Source organism: Oncorhynchus mykiss, chromosome 10, assembly GCF_013265735.2.
Source record: "Oncorhynchus mykiss isolate Arlee chromosome 10, USDA_OmykA_1.1, whole genome shotgun sequence".
In the NCBI taxonomy this organism is placed as follows: domain Eukaryota; kingdom Metazoa; phylum Chordata; class Actinopteri; order Salmoniformes; family Salmonidae; genus Oncorhynchus; species Oncorhynchus mykiss.
In genome coordinates, this window is record NC_048574.1 from 7,546,258 (window position 1) to 7,570,870 (window position 24,613).

Below are 24,613 nucleotides of genomic sequence, written 5' to 3' on the forward strand. Positions count from 1 at the left end.
AGACAAGCAAACTGCTGCTACTGCAGTCTACGTCTCTTATCCCCATGGAAACCACACATTATAAAGTAACTCCTGATTTCATTTATATACAAAATTATGAATGATCAAATGTCCTGGCTCCAAGACACTCCTTTTGAGTGTGTGTGTGTGTGTGTGTGTGTGTGTGTGTGTGTGTGTGTGTGTGTGTGTGTTTGTGTGTGTGTGTGTGTGTGTGTGTGTGTGTGTGTGTGTGTGTGTGTGGGCTTGCTCCTATCTATCTCTCTGATTTGGTCCTGCCGTACATACCTACACGTACGCTACGGTCACAAGACGCAGGCCTCCTAATTGTCCCTAGAATTTTTAAGCAAACAGCTGGAGGCAGGGCTTTCTCCTATAGAGCTCCATTTTTATGGAACGGTCTGCCTACCCATGTCAGAGACGCAAACTCGGTCTCAACCTTTAAGTCTCTACTGAAGACTCATCTCTTCAGTGGGTCATATGATTGAGTGTAGTCTGGCCCAGGAGTGGGAGGGTGAACGGAAAGGCTCTGGAGCAACGAACCACCCTTGCTGTCTCTGCCTGGCCGGTTCCCCTCTTTCCACTGGGATTCTCTGCCTCTGAGTCACTGGCTTTACTGGGGCTCTCTCATGCCGTCCCTGGAGGAGGTGCGTCACCTGAGTGGGTTGAGTCACTGATGTGGTCATCCTGTCTGGGTTGGCGCCCCCCCCCCCCTTAAGTTGTGCCGTGGCGGAGGTCTTTGTGGGCTATACTCAGCCTTGTCTCAGGATGGTAAGTTGGTGGTTGAAGATATCCCTCTAGTGTTGTGGGGGCTGTGCTTTGGCAAAGTGGGTGGGGTTATATCCTTCCTGTTTGGCCCTGTCCGGGGGTGTCCTCGGATGGGGCCACAGTGTCTCCTGACCCCTCCTGTCTCAGCCTCCAGTATTTATGCTGCAGTAGTTTATGTGTCGGGGGGCTAGGGTCAGTTTGTTATATCTGGAGTACTTCTCCTGTCCTATTCGGTGTCCTGTGTGAATCTAAGTGTGCGTTCTCTAATTCTCTCCTTCTCTCTTTCTCTCTCTCGGAGGACCTGAGCCCTAGGACCATGCCCCAGGACTACCTGACATGATGACTCCTTGCTGTCCCCAGTCCACCTGGCTGTGCTGCTGCTCCAGTTTCAACTGTTCTGCCTTATTATTATTCGACCATGCTGATCATTTATGAACATTTGAACATCTTGGCCATGTTCTGTTATAATCTCCACCCGGCACAGCCAGAAGAGGACTGGCCATCCCACATATGCTCTCTCTAATTCTCTCTTTCTTTCTCTCTCTCGGAGGACCTGAGCCCTAGGACCATGCCCCAGGAATACCTGACATGATGACTCCTTGCTGTCCCCAGTCCACCTGACTGTGCTGCTGCTCCAGTTTCAACTATTCTGCCTTATTATTATTCGACCATGCTGGTCATTTATGAACATTTGAACATCTTGACCATGTTTTGTTATAATCTCCACCCGGCACAGCCAGAAGAGGACTGGCCACCACACATAGCCTGGTTCCTCTCTAGGTTTCTTCCTAGGTTTTGGCCTTTCTAGGGAGTTTTTCCTAGCCACCGTGCTTCTTCACCTGCATTGCTTGCTGTTTGGGGTTTTAGGCGGAGTTTCTGTACAGCACTTTGAGATATCAGCTGATGTACGAAGGGCTATATAAAATAAATTTGATTGATTGATTGATTGATTGTGTGTGTGTGTGTGTGTGTGTGTGTGTGTGTGTGTCTGTGTGTGTGTGTGTGTGTGTGTGTGTGTGTGTGTGTGTGTGTGTGTGTGTGTGAGAGACTAATACTACTAAGAGACAGAGAGACTGCTGCTCAATACCCAACTCAATGACAGAGAGAAAGAGAGAGATAGAATGAGAGAGAGAATAGGAGAGAGAGAGAATGAGAGAGAATGAGAGAGAGAGCGAGAGCGAGAGAGAGAGAGAGCGAGAGAATGAGAGAGAGAGAGAGAGAGAGAGAGCGAGAGAGAGAATGAGAATGAGAGAGAGAGAGAGAGAGAGAATGGGAGAGAGAGAAATGGGAGAGAGAGAATGAGAGAGAGAGAGAATGAGAGCGAGAGAGAGAGAGAGAGAGAGAGAGTGAGAGAGAGAATGAGCGAGAGAGAGAGAGAGAGAGAGAGAGAGAGAGAATGAGATAGAGAGAGAGAGAATGAGAGAGAGAGAGAGAATGAGAGAGAGAGAGAGAGAGAGAGAGAGAGAGAGAGAGAGAGAGAGAGAATGAGAGAGAGAATGAGAGAGAGAGAGAGAGAGAGAGAGAGAGAATGAGAGAGAGAGAATGAGAGAGAGAGACAGAGAGAGAGAGAGAGAGAGAGAGAGAGAGAGAGAGAGAGAGAGAGAGGAGAGAGAGAGAGAGAGAATTCACTAAATATTATCAAAAAGAAACTGATAAAACACACAGGTACTAAATCAAGGTGACTTACAAAGATGAGGACCAAGAGAGGGAGTGTGGTGATGTAATGTCCACAAATAAATAATAATTGTGGAATCTGAAAAGACACATATCCCCAAAGCATGATGATGTACTTACTACGTGCACATGCTGAAAGAAAGAAACGAGGTGGGTAGATAACTAAGTGTGTCATTGTAGCGAAGTAGTTATAAACAAAAACATCTTGATTTCTTCAACGTTTCGTTCATTTTTGTTCTATTATCTATACAATAGGCCATAATTGATTTGGGGGGGATGGTGGTGGCATATTCCTATGTTCAAGGAGCTTCCCGTTTTGATTGCCTAAAAACCTTTAGACCTGCCACTCGAAGAAGAAATAACTCTGCCCAGCTTGACAAGAGTGGTCCAGAGGGTGTTTAGCATCCCCAGTGGCTCTGTAATTGAGGAAAGAATATTCTCCCCTGCTTGCCGGCTCTCCAGGCACTATCGCAAGAGCCTGAAGACACAGACTGGTGAAACAAGAGCCTGAAGACACAGACTGGTGAAACAAGAGCCTGAAGACACAGACTGGTGAAACAAGAGCCTGAAGACACAGACTGGTGAAACCTTGTGTTTCTAAAAAAATGAATTCAATGGCCATTTTTTAAAATTCATTTTGTATTTTATTCTATGTAAGTCACAGCCTATATGTGCAATAGACTACAATGATTGAATATATTAAATGCTGTTTAAATGCTGAGCTCTTTATGTTCCTACCAGCCTAGTGTGTCACACTCAGAAATGCTACACAATGTATTTCTTTGTAGACTATAGCCTTGAAATAATTGAAATAATATAACCTAAATAATACATTTTCATTCCTTCTTAGACTCCCTGTCTGGATCTTGGCCTATTTATAGTGTTTATATGCTGTTTAATATGACATGTAGTCTATTCAGAGTGTTTAATATGACATGTAGTCTATTCAGAGTGTTTAATATGACATGTAGTCTATTCAGAGTGTTAATATGACATGTAGTCTATTCAGAGTGTTAATATGACATGTAGTCTATTCAGAGTGTTTAATATGACATGTAGTCTATTCAGAGTGTTTAATATGACATGTAGTCTATTCAGAGTGTTTAATATGACATGTAGTCTATTCAGAGTGTTTAATATGACATGTAGTCTATTCAGAGTGTTTAATATGACATGTAGTCTATTCAGAGTGTTTAATATGACATGTAGTCTATTCAGAGTGTTTAATATGACATGTAGTCTATTCAGAGTGTTTAATATGACATGTAGTCTATTCAGAGTGTTTAATATGACATGTAGTCTATTCAGAGTGTTTAATATGACATGTAGTCTATTCAGAGTGTTTAATATGACATGTAGTCTATTCAGAGTGTTTAATATGACATGCAGTCTATTCAGAGTGTTTAATATGACATGTAGTCTATTCAGAGTGTTTAATATGACATGTAGTCTATTCAGAGTGTTTAATATGACATGTAGTCTATTCAGAGTGTTTAATATGACATGTAGTCTATTCAGAGTGTTTAATATGACATGTAGTCTATTCAGAGTGTTTAATATGACATGTAGTCTATTCAGAGTGTTTAATATGACATGTAGTCTATTCAGAGTGTTTAATATGACATGTAGTCTATTCAGAGTGTTTAATATGACATGTAGTCTATTCAGAGTGTTTAATATGACATGTAGTCTATTGAGAGTGTTTAATATGACATGTAGTCTATTCAGAGTGTTTATATACTGTTAATATGACATGTAGTCTATTCAGAGTGTTTATATACTGTTAATATGACATGTAGTCTATTCAGAGTGTTTAATATGATATCTAGTCTATTCAGAGTGTTTAATATGACATGTAGTCTATTCAGAGTGTTTAATATGACATGTAGTCTATTCAGAGTGTTTAATATGACATGTAGTCTATTCAGAGTGTTTAATATGACATGTAGTCTATTCAGAGTGTTTAATATGACATGTAGTCTATTCAGAGTGTTTAATATGACATGTAGTCTATTCAGAGTGTTTAATATGACATGTAGTCTATTGAGAGTGTTTAATATGACATGCAGTCTATTCAGAGTGTTTAATATGACATGTAGTCTATTGAGAGTGTTTAATATGACATGTAGTCTATTCAGAGTGTTTAATATGACATGTAGTCTATTCAGAGTGTTTAATATGACATGTAGTCTATTCAGAGTGTTTAATATGACATGTAGTCTATTCAGAGTGTTTAATATGATATCTAGTCTATTCAGAGTGTTTAATATGACATGTAGTCTATTCAGAGTGTTTAATATGACATGTAGTCTATTCAGAGTGTTTAATATGACATGTAGTCTATTGAGAGTGTTTAATATGACATGTAGCCTATTCAGAGTGTTTAATATGACATGTAGTCTATTGAGAGTGTTTAATATGACATGTAGCCTATTCAGAGTGTTTAATATGACATGTAGTCTATTCAGAGTGTTTAATATGACATGTAGTCTATTCAGAGTGTTTAATATGACATGTAGTCTATTGAGAGTGTTTAATATGACATGTAGTCTATTCAGAGTGTTTAATATGACATGTAGTCTATTCAGAGTGTTTAATATGACATGCAGTCTATTCAGAGTGTTTAATATGACATGTAGCCTATTCAGAGTGTTTAATATGACATGTAGTCTATTGAGAGTGTTTAATATGATATCTAGTCTATTCAGAGGCTACCTACCTCCTCTACACTCTAACCTCTAGGCTACCTACCTCCTCTACACTCTAACCACTAGGCTACCTACCTCCTCTACACTCTAACCACTAGGCTACCTGCCTCCTCTACACTCTAACCACTAGGCTACCTGCCTCCTCTACACTCTAACCACTAGGCTACCTACCTCCTCTACACTCTAACCACTAGGCTACCTGCCTCCTCTACACTCTAACCACTAGGCTACCTACCTCCTCTACACTCTAACCACTAGGCTACCTACCGCCTCTACACTCTAACCTCTAGGCTACCTACCTCCTCTACACTCTAACCACTAGGCTACCTGCCTCCTCTACACTCTAACCACTAGGCTACCTACCTCCTCTACACTCTAACCACTAGGCTACCTGCCTCCTCTACACTCTAACCACTAGGCTACCTGCCTCCTCTACACTCTAACCACTAGGCTACCTACCTCCTCTACACTCTAACCACTAGGCTATCTGCCTCCTCTACACTCTAACCACTAGGCTACCTACCTCCTCTACACTCTAACCACTAGGCTACCTGCCTCCTCTACACTCTAACCACTAGGCTACCTACCTCCTCTACACTCTAACCACTAGGCTACCTACCTCCTCTACACTCTAACCACTAGGCTACCTACCTCCTCTACACTCTAACCACTAGGCTACCTACCGCCTCTACACTCTAACCACTAGGCTACCTGCCTCCTCTACACTCTAACCACTAGGCTACCTACCTCCTCTACACTCTAACCACTAGGCTACCTGCCTCCTCTACACGCTAACCACTAGGCTACCTACCTCCTCTACACTCTAACCACTAGGCTACCTACCTCCTCTACACTCTAACCACTAGGCTACCTACCGCCTCTACACTCTAACCACTAGGCTACCTACCGCCTCTACACTCTAACCACTAGGCTACCTACCTCCTCTACACTCTAACCACTAGGCTATCTGCCTCCTCTACACTCTAACCACTAGGCTACCTACCTCCTCTACACTCTAACCACTAGGCTACCTACCGCCTCTACACTCTAACCGCTAGGCTACCTACCTCCTCTACACTTTAACCACTAGGCTACCTACCTCCTCTACACTCTAACTACTAGGCTACCTACCTCCTCTACACTCTAACCACTAGGCTACCTGCCTCCTCTACACTCTAACCACTAGGCTACCTACCGCCTCTACACTCTAACCACTAGGCTACCTACCTCCTCTACACTCTAACCACTAGGCTATCTGCCTCCTCTACACTCTAACCACTAGGCTACCTACCTCCTCTACACTCTAACCACTAGGCTACCTACCGCCTCTACACTCTAACCGCTAGGCTACCTACCTCCTCTACACTCTAACCACTAGGCTACCTACCTCCTCTACACTCTAAACACTAGGCTACCTACCTCCTCTACACTCTAACCACTAGGCTACCTGCCTCCTCTACACTCTAACCACTAGGCTACCTACCGCCTCTACACTCTAACCACTAGGCTACCTGCCTCCTCTACACTCTAACCACTAGGCTACCTACCGCCTCTACACTCTAACCACTAGGCTACCTGCCTCCTCTACACTCTAACCACTAGGCTACCTACCGCCTCTACACTCTAACCACTAGGCTACCTGCCTCCTCTACACTCTAACCACTAGGCCACCTACCTCTACACTCTAACCACTAGGCTATCTGCCTCCTCTACACTCTAACCACTAGGCTACCTACCGCCCCTACACTCTAACCACTAGGCTACCTGCCTCCTCTACACTCTAACCACTAGACTACCTGCCGCCCCAAAGTAAGTCTGGCAGCACAGCCGATTGGCAAACGTACATTGAATTTAGAAATTATGTGACTAAACCGACCAAAAAAAAAGAAGAAACTGTACTTTGAAAGAAAGATAAACGATATAATGAATAATAGCAACAATAACAAAAAACCTTAAATAAAATGTTAGACAAAAAAGGAAAACTCATTCATTGACTCAGATGGTTCATCACAAAATCCACTGAAATTCCCTACTACTTTAATGATTTTGTTTAAGTTGGCAAGATTAGAACATTTAGGCATGACATGCCCACAACACATTCTGAATGTAAAACATCCCGGCATAACTGAACAAAGTATGTAAGACAAGCATTGTCAATTTCAAATTCCGTAACGTGGTAACGGTGAAAAAGTTTTGTTGTTGTCTATCAACAATGGAAGGCCACCTGGGCCTGACAACGTGGAAATGGGAAAAATGACTGAGGACGACAGCAGACAAAATTGGCGCTCCTATTTGGGATCCCTTCAATCAATCAGGAAAGTGTGTTCCCTCAGGTCAGAAGGGAGGCAAAAGTAATTTCGCTAAGTACCCTTTTTACTGGCTCAAACAGCCGACCAATCAGCCTGTCACCAACCCTTAGTAAACTTTTATGAGAAACTTTTGTTGTTGTTGTGTTTGACCAGATACAATGCTTTTTCACGGTAAACCAATTAACAACAAACTTTGTTCATGAAATATATGAAATAAGTGTGTAATTGTTGTTTTATTTGTTCACTCAGGTTCCCTTTATCTAATATTAGGTCTTTTTTTAAAGATCTGATAACATTCAGTATCAAAAATATGCAAAAATATGCCAGAATAGAACAAATCAGAAAGGGGGTAAATGCTTTTCACAAGATATATACAATATATACAAAAGTATGTGGACACCATTTAAAATTAGTGGATTCGGCTATTTCAGCCACACCTGTTGCTGACCGGTGTATAAAATCGAAAACACAGCCATGCAATCTCCATAGACAAGCATTGGCAGTAGGAGACACAACGACTCAGCCGTGAAGTGGTAGGCCACACAAGCTCACAGAATGGGACTGCCGAACTCTGAAGTACGTAGCACATAAAAATAATCTGTTCTCGGTTGCAACACTCACATTCCCGAGTTCCAAACTGCCTCTGGAAGTAATGTCAGCACGATAACTGTTCGTTTGGGAGCTTCATGAAATAGATTTCCATGGCCGATCAGCCACACACAAGCCTAAGGTCACCATGCGCAATGCCAAGTGTCGGCTGGAGTGGTGTAAAGCTCGCCGACATTGGACTCTGGAGCAGTGGTTACACGTTCTCTGGAGTGATGAATCACGCTTCACCATCTGCCAGTCAGATGGACAAATCTGGGTTTGGTGGATACCAGGAGAATGCTACCTGCCCCAATGCATAGTGCCAACTGTAAAGTTTGGTGGAGGAGGAATAATGGTCTGGGGCTGTTTTTCATGGTTCAGACTAGGACCCTTAGTTCCATTGACGGGAAATCGTAACGCTACAGCATACAATGACATTCTAGACGATTCTGTGCTTCCAGCTTTGTGGAAACAATTTGGGAAAGGCCCTTTCCTGTTTCAGCATGACAATGCCCCCGTGCACAAAGCGAGGTCCATACAGAAATGGTTTGTTGAGATCGGCGTGGAAGAACTTGACTGAGCTGCACAGAGCCCTGACCTCAACCCATCAAACACCTTTGGGTTGAATTGGAACACCAACTGCGAGCCAGGTCTAATCGCACCCAACATCAGTGCCCAAACTCAACTGTCCCAATAAGGGATATTTCGAGGGCATGTGCTTCTTGGGCCAGTATAGTGAGGTCCAGAAGACACCCTAACCCCTCCTCCGTAAGCACTAGATCTGGAACAGCCTGATAGGTCCATAAGAAACTCTAACCCCTCCTCCCTAGGCACTAGATCTGAAAGAGCCTGATAGGTCCAAAAGAAACCCTAACTCCTCCTCCCTAGGCACTAGATCTGAAACAGCCTGATAGGTCCAGAAGAAACCCTAACTCCTCCTCCCTAGGCACTAGATCTGAAACAGCCTGATAGGTCCAGAAGAAACCCTAACTCCTCCTCCCTAGGCACTAGATATGAAACAACCTGATAGGTCCAGAAGAAACCCTAACCCCTCCTTCCTAGGCACTAGATCTGAAACAGCCTGATAGGTGTAAGCACCAGGAGGAATGCACTTTGAAGTAAATCTCAGCTCTGTTAAAAAAAAGTACACTCAAGGAAAACTATTATTGATCATAGTGATTCAGGAGCATCATTTAAAAACAGGTGCCCCACTAACATTAGACAACTACACTGAGTTTACAAAACATTAAGAACACCTTCTCCTTCCATGAAAGTGTGATCCCTTATTGTTGTCAATTGTAAAAATCCACTTCAATCAGTGTAGATGAAAGGGAAGAGAGTTAAAGAAGGATTGGAGATCACTGAGACATGGATCGTGTGTATGTGTGCCATTCAGAGGATGAATTGGCAAGACAGAATATTTAAATGCCTTTGAATAATTTTGCACGCCCAATTTTTCAGTTTTTGATTTGTTTAAAAAGTTTGAAATATCCAATAAATGTCGTTCCACTTCATGATTGTGTCCCACTTGTTGTTGATTCTTCACAAAATAATACAGTTTTATATCTTTATGTTTGAAGCCTGAAATGTGGCAAAAGGTCGCAAAGTTCAAGGGGGCCGAATACTTTCGCAAGGCACTGTATATATAGTGTATATATATAGAGAGAGCTCTGAATGCAGAAGGAAGAACACCAGTATTGTAAAGGTTTTTGTTGGTGAAAGGAGAGGAAGACCAAAGTGCAGTGTGGTACGTATCCATGACACTTTTCATCCAGATGAATGCACCAACAAAAACAACACAACCATAACCAGTTCTGACAGGTGCAACAAACACGAACCAGAGAATAATCACCCACAACTAACAGTGGGAAAAAAAGGCTACCTAAGTATGGCTCTCAGTCAGAGACAACGATAGACAGCTGCCTCTGATTGGGAACCATACCAGGCCAAACACATAGAAATATAACACACAAGAACAAACCATAGAATGCCCACCCCAACTCACCACGCCCTGACCAAACTAAAATAGAGACATAAAAAAGGAACTAAGGTCAGGACGTGACAAGTATGTCCACACCTCAGGAACAGGCCCACTGAGAGAGTTTCTACCTCTCTATTCTACTCCTCAACATGACAAAAACAACCACTCCTCACCCAACGGTTTATCTCTTAGATTCTACCCCACTCTCTTGTTTTCCTGCCTCCCTCCCTTTGATATATTTAAGTTAAGTTAAGAACAAATTCTTATTTTCAATGACAGCCTAGGAACAGTGGGTTTAACTGCCTGTTCAGGAACGTAACAACAGATTTGTACCTTGTCAGCTCAGGGATTTGAACTTGCAACCTTTAGGCTACCTGCCGCCCCTACACTCTAACCACTAGACTACCTGCCTCCTCTACACTCTACACAGGTCAACAGACACTGATGATGACTAACTACCTCACAGAGAGGATTGGCCTAGAGAGGTCAACAGACACTGATGATGACTAACTACCTCACAGAGAGGATTGGCCAAGAGAGGTCAACAGACACTGATGATGACAGACCTACTAGTCGGTGATAACCATCTGGCTGTGCTCTTATAGTATTTAAATTGATGCAGATGTGAGGTGGGTTGGTGGGGGTGTATGTGTGTGTTTGTGTGTGTGGGAGAGAAAAAGAGAGAGAGAGAGAGAGAGAGAGAGAGAGAGAGAGAGAGAGAGAGAGAGAGAGAGAGAGAGAGAGAGAGAGATAGAGCCAAAGCCAAAGGAACTGAGTAACATTAAGAAATGCTATAGATGGAAGGAATGCAGTTTGGAAACCTACCAAAAAACAATTAGGCAACAACAAATTCAATCCCTTTTAGACAATTTCCTGGGTAAAACGTTCCGCTGTAATAGTGAAGGTGTAAACTTGGCAGTAGAAAATCTTAACAGTATATTTGACCTCTCAGCTTCCCTATCAAATCTAAAAATCTCAAATAGAAAACCGAAGAAAATTAACAATAATGACAAATGGTTTGATGAAGAATGCAAAAATCTAAGAAAGAAATTGAGAAACCTGTCCAACCAAAAACATAGAGACCCGGAAAACCTGAGTCTACGCCTTCACTATGGTGAATCACTAAAACAATACAGAAATACACTACGGAAAAAGAAGGAACAGCATGTCAGAAATCAGCTCAATGCAATTGAAGAATCCATAGACTCTAACCACTTCTGGGAAAATTGGAAAACACTAAACAAACAACAACACGAAGAATTATCTATCCAAAATGGAGATGTATGGGTAAACCACTTCTCCAATCTTTTTGGATCTATAACAAAGAATAAAGAGCAAAAACATATACATGATCAAATACAGATCTTAGAATCATCTATTAAAGACTACCAGAACCCACTGGATTCTCCAATTACATTGAATGAGTTACAGGACAAAATAAAAACCCTCCAACCCAAAAAGGCCTGTGGTGTTGATGGTATCCTCAATGAAATGATCAAATATACAGACAACAAATTCCAATTGGCTATACTAAAACTCTTTAACATCATACTTAGCTCTGGCATCTTCCCCAATATTTGGAACCAAGGACTGATCACCCCAATCCACAAAAGTGGAGACAAATTTGACCCCAATAACTACCGTGGAATATGTGTCAACAGTAACCTTGGGAAAATCCTCTGCATTATTATTAACAGCAGACTCGTACATTTCCTCAATGAAAACAATGTACTGAGCAAATGTCAAATTGGCTTTTTACCAAATTACCGTACAACAGACCATGTATTCACCTTGCACACCCTAATTGACAACCAAACAAACCAAAACAAAGGCAAAGTCTTCTCATGCTTTGTTGATTTCAAAAAAGCCTTCGACTCAATCTGGCATGAGGGTCTGCTATACAAACTGATGGAAAGTGGTGTTGGGGGTAAAACATACGACATTATAAAATCCATGTACACAAACAACAAGTGTGCGGTTAAAATTGGTAAAAAACACACACATTTCTTCACACAGGGTCGTGGGGTTAGACAGGGATGCAGCTTAAGCCCCACCCTCTTCAACATATATATCAACGAATTGGCGCGGGCACTAGAAAAGTCGGCAGCACCCGGCCTCCCCCTGCTAGAATCCGAAGTCAAATGTCTGCTGTTTGCCGATGATCTGGTGCTTCTGTCACCAACCAAGGAGGGCCTACAGCAGCACCTAGATCTTATGCACAGATTCTGTCAGACCTGGGCCCTGACAGTAAATCTCAGTAAGACCAAAATAATGGTGTTCCAAAAAAGGTCCAGTCACCAGGACCACAAATACAAATTCCATCTAGACACTGTTGCCCTAGAGCACACAAAAAACTATACATACCTTGGCCTAAACATCAGCGCCACAGGTAACTTCCACAAAGCTGTGAAAGATCTGAGAGACAAGGCAAGAAGGGCATTCTATGCCATCAAAAGAAACATAAATTTCAACATACCAATTAGGATTTGGCTAAAAATACTTGAATCAGTCATAGAGCCCATTGCCCTTTATGGTTGTGAGGTCTGGGGTCCGCTCACCAACCAAGACTTCACAAAATGGGACAAACACCAAATTGAGACTCTGCACGCAGAATTCTGCAAAAATATCCTCCGTGTACAACGTAGAACACCAAATAATGCATGCAGAGCAGAATTAGGCCGATACCCACTAATTATCAAAATCCAGAAAAGAGCCGTTAAATTCTACAACCACCTAAAAGGAAGTGATTCACAAACCTTCCATAACAAAGCCATCACCTACAGAGAGATGAACCTGGAGAAGAGTCCCCTAAGCAAGCTGGTCCTGGGGCTCTGTTCACAAACACAAACACACCCTACAGAGCCCCAGGACAACAGCACAATTAGACCCAACCAAATCATGAGAAAACAAAAAGATAATTACTTGACACATTGGAAAGAATTAACAAAAAAACAGAGCAAACTAGAATGCTATTTGGCCCTAAACAGAGAGTACACAGCGGCAGAATACCTGACCACTGTGACTGACCCAAAATTAAGGAAAGCTTTGACTATGTACAGACTCAGTGAGCATAGCCTTGCTATTGAGAAAGGCCACCGTAGGCAGACATGGCTCTCAAGAGAAGACAGGCTATGTGCTCACTGCCCACAAAATGAGGTGGAAACTGAGCTGCACTTCCTAACCTCCTGCCCAATGTATGACCATATTAGAGAGACATATTTCCCTCAGATTACACAGATCCACAAAGAATTCGAAAACAAATCCAAATTTGAAAAACTCCCATATCTACTGGGTGAAATTCCACAGTGTGCCATCACAGCAGCAAGATTTGTGACCTGTTGCCACGAGAAAAGGGCAACCAGTGAAGAACACACACCATTGTAAATACAACCCATATTTATGCTTATTTATTTTATCTTGTGTCCTTTAACCATTTGTACATTGTTAAAACACTGTGTATATATATATATATATATAATATGACATTTGTAATGTCTTTACTGTTTTGAAACCTCTGTATGTGTAATGTTTACTGTTAATTTTAGTTGTTTTTCACTTTATATATTAACTTTGTATGTTGTCTACCTCACTTGCTTTGGCAATGTTAACACATGTTTCCCATGCCAATAAAGCCCTTGAATTGAATTGAATTGAATTGAGAGAGAGAGAGAAAGAGAGAGGAAAAGAGAGAGGGAAAGAGAGAGAAAGAGAGGGAGAGACAGAGAGAGACACACAGAGAGAGAGGCAGAGCGAGACAGAGAGAAAGACAGAGCGAGACACAGAGAGAAAGAGAGAGAGAGAGAGAGAGAGAGAGAGAGAAGGGCAGAGAGACACACAGAGAGAGAGACACAGAGAGAGAGACACAGAGAGACACAGAGAGCGAGAGAGAGAGAGAGAGAGAGAGAGAGAGAGAGTGTCGACAGAGACAGAGCGAAAGAGAGAGGGAGTGAGAGAGATATGGTAGAGAGCGTGACTTACGTTGGGTCAGTGTGTGCTCTCTCTCTGGTGATCACTCCTTCTTTCTCCATCAGCATCTGTCTGAAGGTGCCGACCTTCTGCCTGATCTCCTCCTCAGAGTACCTACAGGAGAGCACAGATCAAACCCACCCAGTCAGTGGGAGGATAGCAACAACACACTCAACACAGCAAATAATTCACACAGACACACACACACACACGCACACACACACACACACACACACACACACACACACACACACACACACACACACACACACACACACACACACACACACACACACACACACACACACACACACACACACACACACATCGTCTGTCCTTTCAGAGAGAGCAGCAAGGCTAATTGCCATCTGTCACAACAGGCGGTCGTGCGTACATAACACCATGTCATCTCCAAACGCCAGAGGAGAAACACTCAGACACACATTTCCAGCGTGGCAAGAAGGAGACGGTGGAAGGGTGTTCCCTCAGTACGGCTTCGTTGACACACAACACCCCAAATGGTGAAAGGACATTCAAAATGATTTGCTTCTCCATGAGTCCTTTCTTCAGGCTTTTTAAAATCTACACACCATCTCTTACTGTGACTGAATGGAAGCCCTGTGGTACAACAACACAGAGTCCTCCTTTAGGCCCTTCTCTACATACCATGTCTTACTGTGACTGAATGGAAGCCCTGTGGTACAACAACACAGAGTCCTCCTTTAGGCCCTTCTCTACATACCATGTCTTACTGTGACTGAATGGAAGCCCTGTGGTACAACAACACAGAGTCCTCCTTTAGGCCCCTCTCTACATACCATGTCTTACTGTGACTGAATGGAAGCCCTGTGGTACAACAACACAGAGTCCTCCTTTAGGCCCCTCTCTACATACCATGTCTTACTGTGACTGAATGGAAGCCCTGTGGTACAACAACACAGAGTCCTCCTTTAGGCCCTTCTCTACATACCATGTCTTACTGTGACTGAATGGAAGCCCTGCGGTACAACAACACAGAGTCCTCCTTTAGGCCCCTCTCTACATACCATGTCTTACTGTGACTGAATGGAAGCCCTGTGGTACAACAACACAGAGTCCTCCTTTAGGCCCTTCTCTACATACCATGTCTTACTGTGACTGAATGGAAGCCCTGTGGTACAACAACACAGAGTCCTCCTTTAGGCCCCTCTCTACATACCATGTCTTACTGTGACTGAATGGAAGCCCTGTGGTACAACAACACAGAGTCCTCCTTTAGGCCCCTCTCTACATACCATGTCTTACTGTGACTGAATGGAAGCCCTGTGGTACAACAACACAGAGTCCTCCTTTAGGCCCCTCTCTACATACCATGTCTTACTGTGACTGAATGGAAGCCCTGTGGTACAACAACACAGAGTCCTCCTTTAGGCCCCTCTCTACATACCATGTCTTACTGTGACTGAATGGAAGCCCTGTGGTACAACAACACAGAGTCCTCCTTTAGGCCCCTCTCTACATACCATGTCTTACTGTGACTGAATGGAAGCCCTGTGGTACAACAACACAGAGTCCTCCTTTAGGCCCCTCTCTACATGCCATGTCTTACTGTGACTGAATGGAAGCCCTGTGGTACAACAACACAGAGTCCTCCTTTAGGCCCCTCTCTACATACCATGTCTTACTGTGACTGAATGGAAGCCCTGTGGTACAACAACACAGAGTCCTCCTTTAGGCCCCTCTCTACATACCATGTCTTACTGTGACTGAATGGAAGCCCTGTGGTACAACAACACAGAGTCCTCCTTTAGGCCCCTCTCTACATACCATGTCTTACTGTGACTGAATGGAAGCCCTGTGGTACAACAACACAGAGTCCACCTGGTAGACATTTTATCAATATTATCAGCATTTGGCTAGAATCCTGTGGACTGCGATCAAAAACATCAAATTGCAAATGACTAAGTTAATAGGATCTCTGCGGTTTAAGTCATGTCAAAGTCAAATACATGTACAGTTGAAGTCGGAAGTTTACATACACTTAGGTTGGAGTCATTAAAACTTGTTTTTCAACCTTCAATTTCTTGTTAACAAACTATACTTTTGGCAAGTCGGTAAGGACATCTACTTTGTGCACGACACAAGTCATTTTTCCAACAATTGTTTACAGACAGATTATTTCACTGTATCACAATTCCAGTGGGTCAGAAGTTTACATACACTAGGTTGACTGTGCCTTTAAACAGCTTGGAAAATTCCGGGAAAATGATGTCATGGCTTTAGAAGCTTCTGATAGGCTAATTGACATAATTTGAGTCAATTGGAGGTGTACCTGTGGTTGTATTTTTGCTTGACATGACGGGAAATCCCCCCAAAAATGAGCCATCGTTGCCCATCGAATGCATGTTTTGTAGCCATGTTCACTAGTGCAGTACTAGGTCAACTGTATCTAACTATATTTCTCAAGAGTAGCTTTGTAACAAACCTGGTCAGACATGAACACTGACAGCCGCTCCAGTGTCCACACACAGATCGGACAGTTCTGGACAGTGTGCATGACTGCCTGCCAGTTAGTTCTGTTGGAGCAATGGCAGAACAGAGCACTCAGTCTGAACAGAAACAGCCAGCGAGGAACTAGGTGGACAGGACACAACTCCAGGGAAACATTCAGCGAGGAACTAGGAGGACAGGACACAACTCCAGGGAAACATCCAGCGAGGAACTAGGAGGACAGGACACAACTCCAGGGAAACATTCAGCGAGGAACTAGGAGGACAGGACACAACTCCAGGGAAACATTCAGCGAGGAACTAGGAGGACAGGACACAACTCCAGGGAAACATTCAGCGAGGAACTAGGAGGACAGGACACAACTCCAGGGAAACATCCAGCGAGGAACTAGGAGGACAGGACACAACTCCAGGAAACATTCAGCGAGGAACTAATCCTCTATATATCCCAGACTAGCCCAGTGCTATCAGTCCTCTATATATCCCAGACTAGCCCGGTGCTATCAGTCCTCTATATATCCCAGACTAGCCCGGTGCTATCAGTCCTCTATATATCCCAGACTAGCCCAGTGCTATCAGTCCTCTATATATCCCAGACTAGCCCGGTGCTATCAGTCCTCTATATATCCCAGACTAGCCCAGCGCTATCAGTCCTCTATATATCCCAGACTAGCCCAGTGCTATCAGTCCTCTATATATCCCAGACTAGCCCAGTGCGATCAGTCCTCTATATATCCCAGACTAGCCCAGTGCTATCCGTACTGCATTTATCCCAGACTAGCCCAGTGCTATCAGTCCTCTATATAATCCAGACTAGCCCAGTGCTATCAGTCCTCTATATATCCCAGACTAGCCCAGTGCTATCAGTCCTCTATATATCCCAGACTAGCCCAGTGCTATCAGTCCTTTATATATCCCAGACTAGCCCGATGCTATCAGTCCTGCTTTTATCCCAGACTAGCCCAGTGCTATCAGTCCTCTATATATCCCAGACTAGCCCAGTGCTTTCAGTCCTGCTTTTATCCCAGACTAGCCCAGTGCTATCAGTCCTCTATATATCCCAGACTAGCCCAGTGCTATCAGTCCTCTATATATCCCAGACTAGCCCGATGCTATCAGTCCTGCTTTTATCCCAGACTAGCCCGGTGCTATCAGTCCTCTATATATCCCAGGCTAGCACAGTGCTATCAGTCCTCTATATATCCCAGACTAGCCCAGCGCTATCAGTCCTGCATTTATCCCAGACTAGCCCAGTGCTATCAGTCCTCTGTATATCCCAGACTAGCCCAGTGCTATCAGTCATCTGTATATCCCAGACTAGCCCAGTGCTATCAGTCCTCTATATATCCCAGACTAGCCCAGTGCTATCAGTCCTCTATATATCCCAGACTAGCCCAGTGCTATCAGTCCTCTATATATCCCAGACTAGCCCAGTGCTATCAGTCCTCTATATATCCCAGACTAGCCCAGTGCTATCAGTCCTGCATTTATCCTAGACTAGCCCAGAGCTATCAGTCCTCTATATATACCAGACTAGCCCAGTGCTATCAGTCCTGCATTTATCCCAGACTAGCCCAGTGCTATCAGTCCTCTATATATCCCAGACTAGCCCAGTGCTATCAGTCCTCTATATATCCCAGACTAGCCCAGTGCTATCAGTCCTCTATATATCCCAGACTAGCCCGGTGCTATTAGTCCTCTATATATCCCAGACTAGCCCAGTGCTATCAGTCCTCTATATATCCCAGACTAGCCCAGTGCTATCAGTCCTCTATATATCCCAGACTAGCCCAGTGCTATCAGTCCTCTATATATCCCAGACTCGCCCGGTGCTATCAGTCCTGCATTTATCCCAGACTAGCCCAGTGCTATCAGTCCTCTATATATCCCAGACTAGCCCAGTGCTATCAGTCCTCTATATATCCCAGACTAGCCCAGTGCTATCAGTCCTCTATATATCCCAGACTAGCCCAGTGCTATCAGTCCTCTATATATCCCAGACTCGCCCGGTGCTATCAGTCCTGCATTTATCCCAGACTAGCCCAGTGCTATTAGTCCTCTATATATCCCAGACTAGCCCAGTGCTATCAGTCCTGCATTTATCCCAGACTAGCCCGGTGCTATCAGTCCTTAATTTATCCAAGACTAGCCCAGTGCTATCAGTCCTCTATATATCCCAGACTAGCCCAGTGCTATCAGTCCTCTATATATCCCAGACTAGCCCAGTGCTATCAGACCTCTATATATCCCAGACTAGCCCAGTGCTATCCGTACTGCATTTATCCCAGACTAGCCCAGTGCTATCAGTCCTCTATATAATCCAGACTAGCCCAGTGCTATCAGTCCTCTATATATCCCAGACTAGCCCAGTGCTATCAGTCCTCTATATATCCCAGACTAGCCCAGTGCTATCAGTCCTCTATATATCCCAGACTAGCCCGATGCTATCAGTCCTGCTTTTATCCCAGACTAGCCCAGTGCTATCAGTCCTCTATATATCCCAGACTAGCCCAGTGCTTTCAGTCCTGCTTTTATCCCAGACTAGCCCAGTGCTATCAGTCCTCTATATATCCCAGACTAGCCCAGTGCTATCAGTCCTCTATATATCCCAGACTAGCCCGATGCTATCAGTCCTGCTTTTATCCCAGACTAGCCCGGTGCTATCAGTCCTCTATATATCCCAGGCTAGCACAGTGCTATCAGTCCTCTATATATCCCAGACTAGCCCAGCGCTATCAGTCCTGCATTTATCCCAGACTAGCCCAGTGCTATCAGTCCTCTGTATATCCCAGACTAGCCCAGTGCTATCAGTCCTCTGTATATCCCAGACTAGCCCAGTGCTATCAGTCCTCTATATATCCCAGACTAGCCCAGTGCTATCAGTCCTCTATATATCCCAGACTAGCCCAGTGCTATCAGTCCTCTATATATCCCAGACTAGCCCAGTGCTATCAGTCCTCTATATATCCCAGACTAGCCCAGTGCTATCAGTCCTGCATTTATCCCAGACTAGCCCAGTGCTATCAGTCCTCTATATATCCCAGACTAGCCCAGTGCTATCAGTCCTCTATATATCCCAGACTAGCCCAGTGCTATCAGTCCTCTATATATCCCAGACTAGCCCGGTGCTATTAGTCCTCTATATATCCCAGACTAGCCCAGTGCTATCAGTCCTCTATATATCCCAGACTAGCCCAGTGCTATCAGTCCTCTATATATCCCAGACTAGCCCAGTGCTATCAGTCCTCTATATATCCCAGACTCGCCCGGTGCTATCAGTCCTGCATTTATCCCAGACTAGCCCAGTGCTATCAGTCCTCTATATATCCCAGACTAGCCCAGTGCTATCAGTCCTCTATATATCCCAGACTAGCCCGGTGCTATCAGTCCTCTATATATCCCAGACTAGCCCAGTGCTATCAGTCCTCTATATATCCCAGACTCGCCCGGTGCTATCAGTCCTGCATTTATCCCAGACTAGCCCAGTGCTATTAGTCCTCTATATATCCCAGACTAGCCCAGTGCTATCAGTCCTGCATTTATCCCAGACTAGCCCGGTGCTATCAGTCCTTAATTTATCCAAGACTAGCCCAGTGCTATCAGTCCTCTATATATCCCAGACTAGCCCAGTGCTATCAGTCCTCTATATATCCCAGACTAGCCCAGTGCTATCAGACCTCTATATATCCCAGACTAGCCCAGTGCTATCAGTCCTCTATATATCCCAGACTAGCCCAGCACTATCAGTCCTCTATATATCCCAGACTAGCCCAGTGCTATCAGTCCTCTATATATCCCAGACTAGCCCAGTGCTATCAGTCCTCTATATATCCCAGACTAGCCCAGCACTATCAGTCCTCTATATATCCCAGACTAGCCCAGTGCTATCAGTCCTCTATATATCCCAGACTAGCCCAGTGCTATCAGTCCTCTATATATCCCAGACTAGCCCAGTGCTATCAGTCCTGCATTTATCCCAGACTAGCCCAGTGCTATCAGTCCTCTATATATCCCAGACTAGCCCAGTGCTATCAGTCCTCTATATATTCCAGACTAGCCCAGCGCGTTTACGTTTGTGACAGCACACACTGTATTGCAATCTTTCAGCCTAGCAGATCTGTCAACCACATCACACCACAACAGACGGGTGAAAAACTCAACTCACTTTATATTCATAGCTTTCCATGCATGAGGCAAGCCACATCACCATATGTAATGTTACTGTACAGAATGCTTTACTGTAGACAAAAGACATGCACGTACACTGAACAAAAATATAAACCCTACATGCAACCATTTTGAATATTTTACTTAGTTACAGTTCATAGAAGGAAATCAGTCAATTGAAATAAATAAATTAGGCCCCTAATCTATGGATTTCACATGACTGGGCAGTGGTGCAGGCCTTCCCCTTGGGAGCCAGATCCACCCACTGGGGAGCCAGGTCCAGACAATCAGAATGAGTTTTACCCCACAAAAAGGGCTTTATTGTGCACTGATCACACACCATGACAAAATGGCTGGTTTTAGGCGCTCTCCTTCCTTCACACTTCACTGTCCTGATGATAGCAGCCTGAGATGTGTTAACGCTTGAGACAGTCTGTTTATTGACAGCTAGTGTAAAAGATACACATGGGGGGTCAGAAGCAGAACCCAAAGCTAAAAGATCTCTGTTGAATGGATGGACATCGTGTACTGTCTCATCTTTCTCCTCCTCCCCATCCTCATTCCTTCTATTGATTCCTCTCCCAAGGTTTTAAGGCCCAGCCTACAGTCACACGTCATGCCCTCCGTTATCCCTGATTGGTCTAGCCTGCAGGATGGTCTGAGGGGATTGGTTAACCCTTGGCAATGGGCATACACTTAACGGTGTGTGTAAATGACCATGGTTTTACAACAACACTGGGGTTGATGTTGATGGGCTGTAGGACTATAAGACCCCTGCAGCACCTGTGGAACTACTGACCAGACGATGTTTGTTGGAGATGACAGGCCTCTCTGCAGAGAAAGAAACAGTTGTGTAATTTATTTTCCCTGAACTCTCTTCTTTCCAGACACAAAGAGTGTGGGTTTATATGCCCACTCTTTCTATATATATAAATAAAAAAGGAGATTTAAATGCATCCATGGACAACTAAAGACAAAATGTAATATCCTAGCTACCTTATATAATGTTACTTACCCTACATTATTCATCTCATATGCATACGTATATACTGTACTCTATATCATCGACGGTATCCTTATGTAATACATGTATCACTAGCCACTTTATACTATACTATGCCACTTTGTTTACATACTCATCTCATATGTATATACTGTACTCGATACCATCTACTGTATCTTGCCTATGCTGCTCTGTACCATCACTCATTCATATATCCTTATGTACATATTCTTTATCCCCTTACACTGTGTACAAGACAGTAGTTTTGGAATTGTTAGTTAGATTACTTGTTATTACTGCATTGTCGGAACTAGAAGCACAAGCATTTCGCTACACTCGCATTAACATCTGCTAACCATGTGTATGTGACAAATAAAATTTGATTTGATTTGATTTGATTCAGTGTTCACTGTAACACAATCAAATCTGTAATATCCTAGCTGCTGGGAATGATTCAGTGTTCACTGTAACACAATCAAATCTGTCCTTTCTGGGTCTCTCAGATGTGAGCTTGCTTTTTCAGTTGCATTAGAGTCGTAAAAAATCAAAAATAAAAAATCTATTCTAAACTTAAAATCAATGTGGTAAATGGTATTGAGTAATTGTCGGTGGCTGTTAGTCTCGACGAGCAGCCACACTTCACATCTCAGATCTTGTCTGTTAATTAGTTCTGTTGTCGTAGTCTTGTTGTTTTACACAACAAAACGAACTGACCAGGAGAGGGATTGAATGTCCACCCCTTTTGTATCTTTCTATCTCATCCTGTCTGTCTCCCTCTCTTTTTTCTTGTCTACTAACGTAAAGATTATAAGGTCTCTGGGATTTTTCAATAGTAACTTTAAGAAAGGACATTTCTAAACTTGAAGTGTATTTGAGGTTCAAAAAAGGAAGTTTGTCATTTCCACTTTCACGTCATGGGAAAAAAATTGTCTGTAAATCAGAATCAATTTAATGATTCACATTTCCTGTTGCTGCAGGATTATTTTTCCTGCTTTAGCAAACTGGCTCAAATTAAGATTCTACATCTGTATGTGTTTGCGAAAATATCCCATGTGTATCGTTCTGTGTCCAATATGCCTAAACGTTTTGGTCCCTGTCTGAGTATAATCAGTGTAATTTCTCTGTACCGGTACCCCCTGTATATAGCCTCCACACTGACTCTGTACCGGTACCCCCCTGTATATAGTCTCCACATTGACTCTGTACCGGTACCCCCTTTATATAGTCTCCACATTGACTCTGTACCGGTACCCCCTGTATATAGTCTCCACATTGACTCTGTACCGGTACCCCCCTGTATATAACCTCCACACTGACTCTGTACCGGTACCCCCCTGTATATAGTCTCCACATTGACTCTGTACCAGTACCCCCCTGTATATAGTCTCCACATTGACTCTGTACCGGTACCCCCCTGTATATAGTCTCCACATTGACTCTGTACCGGTACCCCCCTGTATATAGTCTCCACATTGACTCTGTACCGGTACCCCCCTGTATATAGTCTCCACATTGACTCTGTACCGGTACCCCCTGTATATAGCCTCTACATTGACTCTGTACCGGTACCCCCTGTATATAGCCTCCACATTGACTCTGTACCGGTACCCCCTGTATATAGTCTCCACATTGACTCTGTACCGGTACCCCTCTGTATATAGCCTCCACATTGACTCTGTACCGGTACCCCCTCTATATAGCCTCCACATTGACTCTGTACCGTAATACCCTGTATATAGCCTCCACATTGACTCTGTACCGTAATACCCTGTATATAGTCTCCACATTGACTCTGTACTGTAATACCCTGTATATAGTCTCCACAATGCTGCTCTTAATTACTTGTTACTTTTATTTCTTATTCTTATCCATATTTTTTTGAAACTGCATTGTTGGTTAGGGGTCTGGTAAGTAAGCATTTCACTGTAAGGGTCTACACCTGTTGTATTTGGCCCATGTGATTAATACAATTGGATTTGATCATCCTTAAACAAACAGATCTCTGTATTCCCCTGATGCTCCACATAATATTGTCCTAGGGAGGTGAATGGAGGTGAATGGAGCTCTTTCCTCAGTCTCATCACAGCTTTTCTAAGATAGCCCAGCAGTTGTGGGCCGCGGATGGAGGACTAGCCAAGCCCCAGTCCATCAAGTATACAGCAGTGTGTAGTTTTAACTAAGTGTGTGAGGTTATATGAAAGGAGAGTTTTTAACTAACTGTGAGATAGCATGTCGTTTTCATTCATAATATAAGCCATTTCCACAGACACTTTTATCCAAGGTGACTATCTTGGCGTTTACAAGGGCCACACTACCATCTGAGCTACAGAAAACTAAAGTGATTACTGAGTGAGAGAAGATGTGAAACGTTAGGTATTATTACTGAGTGAGAGAAGATGTGAAACGATAGGTATTATTACTGAGTGAGAGAAGATGTGAAACGATAGGTATTATTACTGAGTGAGAGAAGATGTGAAACGATAGTTATTATTACTGAGTGAGAGAAGATGTGAAACGATAGTTATTATTACTGAGAGAAGATGTGAAACGATAGGTATTATTACTGAGTGAGAGAAGATGTGAAACGATAGGTATTATTACTGAGTGAGAGAAGATGTGAAACGATAGTTATTATTACTGAGTGAGAGAAGATGTGAAACGATAGTTATTATTACTGAGAGAAGATGTGAAACGATAGGTATTATTACTGAGTGAGAGAAGATGTGAAACGATAGGTATTATTACTGAGTGAGAGAAGATGTGAAACGATAGGTATTATTACTGAGTGAGAGAAGATGTGAAACGATAGGTATTATTACTGAGTGAGAGAAGATGTGAAACGATAGGTATTATTACTGAGTGAGAGAAGATGTGAAACGATAGTTATTATTACTGAGTGAGAGAAGATGTGAAACGATAGTTATTATTACTGAGAGAAGATGTGAAACGATAGGTATTATTAC

General features: G+C 43.4%; 1 protein-coding gene across 1 annotated transcript in view; it reads right to left on the minus strand.

Annotated features, from left to right (window-relative positions):
* Positions 1-24,613, minus strand: part of LOC110533304 (serine/arginine repetitive matrix protein 3-like) — a 189,165-nt gene that overhangs the window by 64,644 nt on the left and 99,908 nt on the right. The window contains exon 3 of the mRNA XM_036989600.1: positions 14,004-14,105. Within this exon, the coding sequence (XP_036845495.1) occupies positions 14,004-14,105 (102 nt within the window). The remainder of the gene's footprint in view (positions 1-14,003; positions 14,106-24,613) is intronic.